The following is a 12,528-nucleotide window of genomic DNA, read 5'->3' as shown; positions in this document are numbered from 1 at the left end:
GTTGTGATGATAGAATGAACATGTTCCATTCTTTCCTGGCATGATGCCAGGATACCCCCCCCCAATCACATTAAAGGAACTAAGAGATGTTTCATTATATTGAAAGTACAAGGGATAAAATGTTGGTGGCTGGGCATTTGGTAGGTATATGAATATACCTATTGATTTTTATTTTATTTTGTTCTCAGTATAATTCCTGGAATACATTAAACTTTAATATTTAAAGTCAAGAGTTTGCAGACTGTGGTCCATAGGCCAAATTTGGTCTGCATTCTGTTTTTCTAGTCCTTGAGCTAAGAGAGTTTTTTACATTTTTTAAGGGTTGCAAAAACAAAACAAAACAAAATAAAAAAGACTATGCTACAGAGACTATTTGTAGCATGCAGTGCTTATATTTCCTATCTGGCCTTTAGAGAAAAAGTTTGCTTACCGCTGCTTAAAACTAATTCTGACTTTTTTGTGAATTTTTTACTTTCTGGTGAAAAAAATATTTCCTTCTACAGAGGAGTAAATTAAAAATATGTGTGATATGAAGAAACCGATAAACTAAAGAATAAAAGGAAATAGACTATAGTTTGAGACTTTAACATACTGCTCTTAGCAACTGATGGAATAAATGGACCATAAATTAATAGAGATATTAATAATATATCAAACTCAAATAAATTAGAATAATAGAATTGACTTAATTGAATATATTCATAACACTGCACCTAACAAATGCAGATCATCTAGGTTGATTATATGCAAGGACCAAGAAGCAAGTAAGCTTTCAAATAATTGAAGGCATACTTAGTATGTCCTCTGACCAGGAGAATTAGGCTGAAAATCAATAATGAAAAGGGTTACTAGAAAGTACTAAAATTTATATACTTCTAAATACTCCATGGTTTGAAGAAGAAATCACAATGGCAATTAGAAAATATTTTGAATTAAGTGATAATGACAATATGATATAACACATTTATGGATTTTGACTAAAGAAGAGCTTTGTGTGAAATTTGTAACCTTCTGTTTATGTATTAGGAACAAATAGCAGTTGAAAATATATGAACTAAGTGTATATACCAATAAGTTAAGAAAATAAGAAAGTTAAATTCCAAAAAAGTAAAAAGAAGGAAGAAATAATAAAGGCAAGAGCAGATGCCGATAAAATAGAAAATAAAGATCCAGTAGAAAGAATAAATAAGATCAAAATTTGGTTCTTTGAAAATAATAATAAAATCGATAAATTCATAGAGACACTGATCAAGAAAAAGGAGAAAGGGGGAAATAACCAACATCAGTAATGAAAAGTACATCACCACAGATTTTAGAGATGTTACAAAAATAATTAGAAGATATTATAAACAGCTTTATTCCAATAAATTTGAAGGGTTAAATAAAATGGACATATTCTTAGGCAAAGCTAATTTACTACACTGACCTAGACAAAAGAGATAATCAAAAGTCCTAAAAGAAATTAAAGAAATTAAATTAAACCCATAATAATAAACCTACTTCCCAAGAAAACTACAAATTCAAGTGGCTTCACTGGTAAATTCTTCTGAAATTATTTCTTTAACAAAGAAATATTACCAATTTTATCTAAACTCTTCCAGAGAGTATAAAAATAGATAGCCTATTACTCATTGAGGCAAGACTAACCCCACTAAAACCTAAGGAAAACATTATGGGAAAGGAAAGATTTAGGACAGCTTCAAATATGAACAACAATTGTAAACAAAATATTAGCTAATGAAATCCAGCAATACATAAACAGGATGACATATCACAGCTAATTTGACTCATTCCTTAAATGTGTAAAGAATTAATAGGGATGTCAGAAGAACTAGCTAAAACATACCTAAATAAGAACCAGAGTCTCATAACATAATACCCACAATGTCAAAGTTTCTTTTGAAAATCACTCACCTACCAAGATTCAGGAAGATCTTAAACTAAATGAAAAAGGACAAGGTATAGATACCAACACTGAGATGACAGAGATCTTAGAATTACCTGACAGAAATTTTAATGCAGCCATCATAAAAATGCTCCACAAGCAATTACAGAAACACTTAAAACAAATGAAAAAAAATCTCAGCAAAGAAATAGAAAGTCTCTACAAAGAAATAGAACATATAAAGAGGAATCAAATTGAAGTTTTTAATTGTGTTAAAATACACATAACATGTTATCATCTTAACTTTTTTTTTTTTGGACCGCACCTTGGCATCTGGAGGTTCCCAGGCTAGGGGTCTAATTGGAGCTGTAGCTGCTGGCCTATGCCACAGCCACAGCAACACTGGGTCCAAGCTGTGTCTGTGACCTACACCACAGCTCACAGCAATGCTGGATCCTTAACCCACTGAGCAAGGCCAGGGATCGAACCCACATCTTCATGAATGCTGGTCAGATTTGTTAACCACTGAGCCATGATGGGAACTCCCATCTTAACTGTTTTTAAGTGTACATTTTTTAACAAGTTGAAATTTTAGAACAGAAGAATAAAGTCATCTAAATACAAAGTCCAGTGGATGGCTTAACAACAGAATGTAAGGAACAGGGGAATCAGTGAACTAGAAGACAGTGTGAACTGGAGATTGGCACTTGCCATCTGTCTCTACACAGATTGAATCATGACCCGCTGCAGCTACCGACCCTCAACACCACTGGAAAGAGCTCAGGGTGGGAATCAAGAGTGAGGCACAGTGATCTGGGAAAACTGACAGAACAGATCTTCAGATAGTTAGATATTTTCAGATTTTATGAGCCCAATTTTTATATCTCCTTGTATCTAGAAAAGCACTAAAATCCTTCATGATGACATCTGCCTCTAGTGACTAACAGTAACCTTCACAAGACTAGCAGCAAACTTCTGTAAAATGTGTGCTTTGTTGCATGTACCTCCCCCTTCACCAAAATCACATATATACTGACATTCCCCCTTACCTCTTTGTATCAATATTTTAGAGCTATCTGAAATACTACCTCCTGGGCTATAGTCCTCATTTTGCCCCAAATAAAACTAAACTCTCAACTTTTTAAGTTGTGCATATTTTTTAAGTTGACACCAGGAAAACAAAAATTACCCAATCTGAACAAGAGAGAGAAAATAGACTGGGGGGGACGGAGGGATGAACAGCACCTTAAGGATCTATGGGATTATAACAGAAGATCTAACATTTACGTCATTGTAGCCCAGAAAGAGAGGCAATAGAGAGCAAAGCTGAAAAAAGTACTTGAAGAAATAGTGACTGAAAGCTTTCAAAACCTGGCAAAATATGTAAACCTACAGATTCAAGAAGATGAGCCAAACCAAAACAAGATAAAGCCAAAGAAATCCACACTAAGATACACTCAAACTTCTGAAAACCGAAGACAGAAAAAAATCTTGAAAGCAGCAGGAGAAAAACAACACCTTACCTACAGGGGGAAAAATTCAAATGGCAGTGGATTTTTTAATCAGAGACGAAAAGAAAGTGGCACAATGTCTTATTTTTTAAAGTGCTGAAAGAAAAACACTGTCAACCCAGAATCCTATATCTAGTGAAGATATCCTTTAGGAATAAAGAGGAAATCAAGACTTGCTAAGAAAGGAGTTCCCATCGTGGTGCAGTGGAAATCCAACTAGGAACCATGAGGTTGCGAGTTTGATCCCTGGCCACAGACGAGGCTCAGATCTGGTGTTGCTATGGCTCTGGTGTAGGCCAGCAGCAATAGTTCCAATTAGACCCCTAGCCTGGGAACCTCCATGTGCCATGGGAGCAGCCCTAAAAAAAGACAAAAGACAAAAAAAAAGACTTGCTAAGATGAAGAAAAATGAAGATAATTTATCAGCAGTATACCAGCCCTCAACAATGACTAATTTGCTAAGTAGAAGGGAAATGATAAAACTAGGAATCTTGAAACACCAGAAAAGAAGAAAGAACATGGTAAGCAAAAATATGGGTTAGAAACAATAGACTTCTTTTTTCCTCTTGAATTTTCTAAATTATATTTGATGTTTAAAACAGAAATTATAATGTTGTCTGATATGGTTCTAAATGTTTGTAGAGGACATAAGCATGCAACTACCATGAGATCCAGCAATTATACTCCTGGGCATTTATCCTAAAGAAATGAAAACATGTTTATACAAAAACCTGCACACAAATGTTTATAGCAACTTTTTTCATAGTAGCCCTTATAGGTCCTTCAACAAGTGAAAGGTTTAACTGTGGAACACTCACACCATGAAGTACTAGTCAGCAATAAAAAGAAATAAGCTACTGCTATAAGCAACAAACTGGATGACTCTCCAGATAATTATGCTGAGTGAAAAAAGTCAATCCCAAAAGGTTACACACTGTATGAGTCCATTTATCTAACATATTTGAAATGATACAATTATAGAAATAGAGAACAGATTAATGGTTGCCAGGGTTTAAAGGGGTGTGGGGTGAGAGGGGGAGTGGGTATAACTGTAAAAGGACAACACGAGGAAACCTTGTGGTGAAGGAAATGTTTTGTATCTTGGTTGTATCAATATCCCAGTTGTGATGTTGTACTATATGTTAGCAATATGTTGTTCTTGGGGAAAAATGAGTGAAGAGTGCAAAGGATCTCTCTGTATGATTTCTTACAACTGTATGTGAATTTACAGTTATCTCAAAATTAAAAGGTTAGTTAAAAAAAAAAAAAAACCACCACCACCAGTGGGGAATGAAATGCCGAACTACAGAATAGGAAGAATTATTTGTAATACATAAAACAGATAAAAGATTAGTACCCAGAATACATACATAATTCCTGTAAATAACCAAGAAGAAGAAAGATGACATTTAAAAAAAGGTAAACTTTCAAATCACTTTACAAAAGAATATACTCAAATGACCAATAACCATATTTAAAAACTGCTCAACTTTATTGGTCATCAGGGATATAGCAACTAAACCCACAAAGAGATATTGTACTACAACAGAGTCTTCAGGATTAAACAAACAAACAAACAAAGAAAAGGAAATATCAAGTGTTGACAAAATATATATTACCTGGAATTCTCATGCACTGCTAGTAGCTAAATAAATCAGTTATAACCACCTTGGAAAATGGTTTAGGCGATAGCCACTAACTCTGAGCATGTGTATACTTTGTGACTCAGCAGTTCTTTTTGGTATGTATACAACAGAAATGCCTACATATTTGCATTAAAAGACATATAGACAAATGTTCATAGTGGTATTATACCTAATAGCTCTATGGTATAAACCACTGAAATTGTCTTCAACAGCAGAATGGATACAAAATTGAGGTACATTCATACATGTTTATCCATGATGCCTCTCTTTCCCCCACTCTTATCCATCAGCCACCTCCAAAATATATCCTGAATTGTTCACTTCTCTTTATGTCCATTGATACCATTCTCCTCAAATCTACCATTATTTCTCAATCGGTTTACCAAAATAGCCTTTTAACTAGTTCTACTCATGCTTTCCTATGATTCATTATCTGTAATATAGTCATAATGGTATTATTAAAACATAAATCAGATTGCCGCATCCCCCTGTTCAAACTTTTCAGTGAGTTCCCATTGTAATTAGGATTAAATTCAACTCTCCATCATGGTTTGAAAGGCTGCCATGCTGGTTCTACTATAATCTGAGGTATTTAAAAAGAAAGATCCTAAGATATACTGAGTGGCTTAAAAAATTAAGAGTATTTCTCTCTCACACAATGGTTGAAAGGAAGATAGTCCCCAGGCTGGCAGGGTATCTCTGCCAGACTCAATCCAGAGTTCCTTCTTTGGCTCCAAAGTGCTTGCTTATCACACCTGCATCCCAGCTAGTCAGAGATAGAAAAATGAAAAGAGGAAGCCAGAAGTTTCCCTTTTCACTTCGCTTACGTCCTCATTTTCCAGAACCTGGGCACACAGCACACCTAGCTGAAAGGAAGACTAGGAAATGCTGTCTTTGGCCAAGCTGACATGTGCCCACCCATGACTCTATTACTATGGAAGTAAGGAAGAATGAATATAGTAGGCTACATCAGAGGAGCTTTCAATCTTCTCTCTTTCTCCAGCCTCATTTCCCTCTCTCTTGGCTCTCCAGACACACTAGCCTTCTTGCTCATTCCCTCCTTAGTCCCCCAGGCCACTATATCTGTGCTGTCCATCTGAGATTCTCTTCCATAGATTTTTACATGATTGGATCTCCACATCTTCCAAGATGCATTCTCTGACCCTTCTCTCCCAAGCAAAGTAATCACCTCCTTATCACTCTCTGATCCATGTTGTTCTATTTTATTTCTAGCACTTATCCCTAGCTTAAATTTCCATTTACTTATGGGTTTATTTTCAGTGTATCTCACTAGAATGTAAGTACCATGAAAGTAGAAATTCTGTCTGACTAATTTTCTGTCAGATCCCCAGCTACCTTGGGTAAAGTAAGCATTCAACAAATATTTGTTGAACAGATGGATTAATTTAGCCAAAACCTCCTCATTTTATAACTGTGAAAGCTGAGGCCCAGAGAAAGTAGATGGTTTGCCTGAGGTTCTGCAACTAGTTAGTGGATTTCTAGGTCGGTGCTTTTCTCCAACAGCCTATTTCATCTAGCCTACTCTTTGAAGTCTTCTATTATCTCACTGCTCAGCACTCATTCCTCTGAACACCTGCAGTACTAGACTTTAACATCCATTTGGTTTTTATTCTGTAATACTTTGTATTGCTATTTACCTTTATTATATATGTCTTATTTTCCCAACCAAGTTGCAAATCCCTTGAAAATACCAACTTTCTAACACATAGAGAACACAGGCCCTGAGTAGGTATTTCACAAAGAGACTAAAGTTACTTTATTTATTAGTAAAGTAAAACTCAGAATTACTACAACTTATATCCTGTCCTGTTATTGAAGATAAAAGTTGGATGCTAGAAGATTAGATTCAGGTAATTTTCTGTGTATCCCCAGCTTAGCATACAGGCGAGACTGTCTTACCAGTAGTTGTAATCTTCCGGGCTTCATCGAAACTATGCAGAGGAGCCGCTCTGGGTATAATGGGTGGATTCTGAAAGGTTATTCTTGCTGTTGGTGGGATCAGTCCTCGTTCCATCATACTTAAAATCCCTAAAGAGGAAGGTTAGAAGAATGAGTTTTAACTTCAATCATTTCAGCAAAGTCTAAACTCTATACATTTCACAGATATAACTCACTGTCTTCATCATCTTATTTGTAGGAGTAAATCTAGTGCCTTAATCCTTTGCATGAAGAAAATAGTTATAGTATACATTCTTTAAGCCTGATATTCTAACCCAAGAAAAATGGCATATCTAATAGGGGTATTATGAAGCAAACTTGTATTGTGATAATTTCATTTTAAGGTAGAAATATAATTTCAATGCAAACTAAAACTTCTTTATATTTAATGACATTTTCAATTATTGATAATATTGTTATTCTTTTAAAATTCAGAGAAATCAAGTACACAGTCAGTAAGAAGATCTTTGCTTCTGAAAGAAAGAAAATTGGTGTGTTTGAAACCATACTTCTGTTGTTACAATGTCATATTTTATTTCATATTTTATTTTAAAAAAGAGTTCTTTTTAGACACTTCTCATGTGACTAGAAGATGTAAATATCCAAATAGGTTATTTAGTGTAACTAGGCAACATGGTTGGTATTAATGCAACTAATTTATAATTCCTAGAACTCATACTGTGTTAGTACAACTGCTGCCAAGGCTTTTGAAGGATAGGAGATGTTGTTTAAACAAATAAACAAATGAATAAATTAATGGGTAAATGAATAATTGAGCAAAGCCTGCTGTTCAAGGACGAAACTCACATTAAGGTGGATCTATTGTATTGAAGCCAGAAACCCAGAAGCTCAGGGATTACTTGACAAAGACATGTGATAGGACTTCAGCTTCTTGTTGCTTTTAGGTAATAGGAAGAAAAGTAAAGAACTCTGGGTCTTGGAAGCTCCCGTTGTGGCTCAGTGGTAATGAACCTGACTAGTATTCATGAGGATGTGGGTTTGATCCCTGGCCTTGCTCAGTGGGTTAAGGATGCTGTAAGTTGTGGTATAGGCTAGCATCTGTAGCTCAAATTTGACCCCTAGCCAGGGGCTCTTCCAAATGCTGCAAGTGTGGCCCTAAAAAAAGGCAAAAAAAAAAAAGAACTCTGGGTTTCAGTGAAATCTAAGTAAAAAAAAAAAAAACATGTTCTAAGCTGGACTAGGTTGAAGAAATTGGCACATATTCTAAGAGGGACAAATATTGTTTTCATTTGCCTTATGACCTCTAAGGACTCTATTATGTCACCCTCAGAATGTTAAAGTCTAGTGTTACAGTAATTCAGAAGAATGAATGATTGCTGAGGTATGGGAAAGCTGAAGAAGACCTCACTGAAAACAGTAATTCCAAAACAATGATTGTAAATGATCGTAAAACACCGATTCCAGGGCGAAATCTTCAGTTTACTTACTGCAAAATCATTTGGGGCAAGAGTTTTGATTTTTGTTTTTTAGAATTTTTTTTTTAATTAAAAATGGAGATTTCTGGGGTTCATCCCAGACCTGTCCAAATTTCTGAGACTAGCCCTGGGGAATCTGCATTATTGAAGCCTCTAAGAGATACTTCTGTGCATTGAAGTTTGAGAACCACTAGAATTGGGATCCAGTAACCTACATTTTAAATAAATGCTCCAGGTCAATCTTTTGTGCTCTTAAAATTTAAGAACTACTGATCCCAGAAGCCTTCTTTTAAAATTAGTATTTTGGATTTTTATTGTTATAACACCAGAATTTAAGTGCTTTAAAATATAAAGACTAATTCTTTGTCCTTACAAATATTTTCCACCTATAATTACCATATCCCATGTCCAAGGACTGTGCCTATTTCACCAATGTGAAAAACAGAGGTTCTTGTAATTCAGTATATTTTCATTACTAGAGTGAGTTTCATTCTCTGAAAATCCCAAAGAACATGAGCATGATTTTAACCCTTGCTTTTTAAAAAATTAAGTAATTAATTTTACTTTTATATATGATAGTTGATTTACAATGTTCTGTCAATTTCTGCTGTACAACAAAGTGACCCAACCATACATTCTTTTTATCACATTATCCTCCATCATATTCCATTACAAGTGGCTAGGTACAGTTCCCTGTACTATACAGCAGGATCTCATTGCTTATCCACTCCAAATTCAATAGTTTTAATCTAGTAACCCCAAACTCCCAGTCCGTCCCACTCCCTCCCCCTCCTGCTTGGCAACCATAGTCTGTTTTCCAAATCCACGAGTTTCTTTTCTAAGGAAAGGTTCATTTGTGCCATATATTAGATTCCAAATATAAGTGATAACATATGGCATTTGTCTTTCTCTTCTGACTTACTTCACTTAATGTGAGACTCTAGTTTCCATTCATGTTGCTGCAAATAACATTTTTTGTTCTTTTTATGGCTGAGTAGTATTCCATTGTGTATGTATACCACGTCTTCTTAATCCATCATCTGTTGATGGACATTTAGGTTGTTTCCATGTCTTGGCCATTGTGAATAGTGCTGCAATGAACACACGGGTGCATGTGTCTTTTTCAAGGAAAGTTTTGTCCGGATATATGCCCAAGAGGGAGATTCCTGGGTCATACGGTAGTTCTATGTATAGTTTTCTAAGGTACCTCCATACTGTTTTTCATAGTGGTTGTACCAATTTACATTCCCAACAACAGTGCAGGAGGGTTCCCTTTTCTCCACACCCCGTCCAGCATTTGTTATTTGTGGACTTATTAACTATGGCCATTCTGCTGCCATGAGGTGGTACCTCATGGTAGTTTTGATTTGCATTTCTCTAATAATCAGTGATGTTGAGCATTTTTTCATGTGCTTGTTGGCCATCTGCATATCTTCTTTTGAGATGTCTATTAAGGTCTTTTGCCTATTTTTCAATTGGGTCCTCAGTTTTTTTTTTTTTTTTTTTTTTTTTTTTTTGCTGTGAGTTGCATAAATTGTTTGTACATTTTAGAGATTAAGCCCCTGTCAGTGGCATCATTTGAATCTATTTTATCCCATTCTGTAGATGGTCTTTTTTTTTTTTATGGCTTCTTTGCTGTGCAAAAGCTTGTCAGTTTGATTAGGTCCCATTGGTTTATTTTAGCTTTTATTTCTGTTGCCTTGGGAGACTGACCTAAGAAAGCATTTGTATGGTTGATGTCAGAGAATGTTTTGCCTCAGGGAGTAAATATTATGTAAACTAACTGAAAGCACGTGTCAAAAGATTTCTGAACAATAGTGGTTCATAACTAGGAAAGTAATTGTGAGTTATGGAAAGTTTAATAAATTAAAAGACTTATAATGATGTTGAGTTCTCTTGAGTTTTGCTCTACCTCCCCTGCTGAGTCAGCAGACAAAGAATATAAGAGGTACAAGATGGAGACTTTACATCTTCAGGTACCAGAAGAACCTTGGAAAAACAACTTTAGGCCCAAAGAACCCAGACAACAGATGGAAAGTGAGATAGAAATAATTAAAGATCAACTTGTTTGGTAATATTTGAGATACAAAAGGGGATCTACTTAAGCATTCTTTAACACTGCAGCCCATTAAGTAGGAGGGAGAAGTAAAGAAGGTTATACTTAGGACACTCAGTCCTTAGTCACTCACTTACTCTTTCATTTACTTATTTATTCAACTAACATTTAGAATCTACAAAATGCTAGAAATGGTTCTAAGCATTAGGGATATTGAGATAAAAGATGACTTGACCTTTTGCTTAAAAACAAGAAATCCACTGGTTTCACAAACTCGGGTATTTAGACTAAGGCATATATAGATAGTTTAAATGCACATTACGTTAATTCTGGCTTAATATTTTGAATAGTATACTGAAATAAATTTTTTAAATGCTACCAGAAAAGCATCAGAAACAATCTGCTCAGAAGCTTGAAAAATTATACTAATAGCACTTAAACACATTTTAATACATAACAATACCAACATTAAATCAGTAGTAAATTTCTAGATAGAATTTTGGATTTTAGAGATGGGAAGGGACTCTGGTAATCTCCTAGTCCAATCTTCTGATTTACACAGAAGGAAACTCAGGCCAGAGTGAGACCTGACTCATCTGACGTCACCTCGGAGAATTAGTGGCTGACTCTGAATTCAAACTCAGGCCCCCAGCCCTGCCTCACTGCTCTTTCTCTTATGTTCCTAAACATGTAAAATGGTTATTGAATCACTAACCTTTACTGGCATCCACTTCTAAGACTGGCACGCGGGTGAAATAAGGATTTGTGCGATGAGATGCTGGGAGAACTGTGAGGTTGGATATGGTAGATCCTTTTATTAACTTCTGAGCCTTCTCTGTGCCCTGTAATTGTTTCTGGAAGAAAACATGCATTTTGTTTGTTTCAATAAAAGTTTGGTAGTGTTTTTTGTTTGTTTGTTTTAAGTGGGCCTCAAATACACAGTGATACAACTCTTACTGTAGAGCTGCTCATTCTTTCCATCGTTATCCTCAAATGATCAAAAATTTGTTTTGGGCAGACATTTTTGCCTTCAAAATGAACACAGTTTTCTTCTTGTAAACAATAAATAAGATTATGAATAGTTTCATTAAGTTTTAATAAAGTAGTAATATCAGCTCCAATTTTATTGCTCATGAGTACCCTGTGCTATGGTCTACTGTCAGGAGTTTATGTAATTTAAAATAGTTAATTAAATCCAATTAACATGTTGTGATTTCCACTATGCAAAGTCAGTATAGTAGTTAATAAAGGAACTATTAAGATTTTGTTCAGTTTTAATGACTATAATATAAAAGTGCTAAATCTTGACAGAAGAGGTTTTGAATACAGAAAAGTTTTGAAAAGGCACCTTTTCTAGGAAATACATATTAGAGTTCTGAGGATTAAAAAGAACGAGAGACTCTAAAGATAAATACATCAGTCAACATTAACAGATTAAGGATGAACTCTGAGTAGATTCTTGCAGATCTCAGAAATTGTTCAACATGATCTCTGGGTCACTTACAGTAAATGATTACTTTTCCTAAAGTCATTAAATGCTTTTATTACAGTTATGAAATATGAACTGTTTCTATTAAATGGTTTCAAAGATTATATATGTTGCAAATAAATCACATTTAATTGTATAGCACAAGCACACTATTTTTACCTTCATTATAGGAGGTTATGAATTACCTGGGTCCTCTCAGCGGGGAAGATGGAACTGTTTGGTATTTATAGATTGATTTAATTTTTCCAGTCATTTTCCAAACACTAATTAATTTGCATCACAATAATGAACAAAGTCAGAAAGGTTAGTAAATTTGTTTCAGGTCACACAAAGTACTAGATATGCAAAAATTATTACATTTTAAGATTAATCTGATTTTGCATTAGTGAAATTTGCCATTGGACTCAGTTGTAGCACATATTATTGTTCATCAAGGTCATGGTGACCTTAAAGAAAAAGAAAGAAAATTTCTTCAAGACTTGGGAGAAAATCACTTTGCAAAATAAATATCTACTGGCTGAGAAGTGTCTGTGAACAGTAATTTTA

At 34.9% G+C, this 12,528-nt stretch overlaps 1 protein-coding gene across 1 annotated transcript in view; it reads right to left on the bottom strand.

Annotated features, from left to right (window-relative positions):
• LOC125120784 (IQ domain-containing protein H-like) overlaps positions 1-11,341 on the bottom strand; it is a 147,403-nt gene extending 136,062 nt beyond the window's left edge. Inside the window, 2 exon segments of the mRNA XM_047769211.1 lie at positions 6,963-7,091; positions 11,209-11,341. Of these exon segments, the coding sequence (XP_047625167.1) occupies positions 6,963-7,080 (118 nt within the window). The 5' untranslated portion in view covers positions 7,081-7,091; positions 11,209-11,341.
• Between the last annotated feature and the right edge of the window lie 1,187 nt (positions 11,342-12,528).

Source organism: Phacochoerus africanus, chromosome 2, assembly GCF_016906955.1.
Source record: "Phacochoerus africanus isolate WHEZ1 chromosome 2, ROS_Pafr_v1, whole genome shotgun sequence".
NCBI classification, from domain to species: domain Eukaryota; kingdom Metazoa; phylum Chordata; class Mammalia; order Artiodactyla; family Suidae; genus Phacochoerus; species Phacochoerus africanus.
The sequence above is the reverse complement of the archived record's forward strand: the minus strand, read 5'-3'. Positions and strand labels throughout refer to the sequence as shown.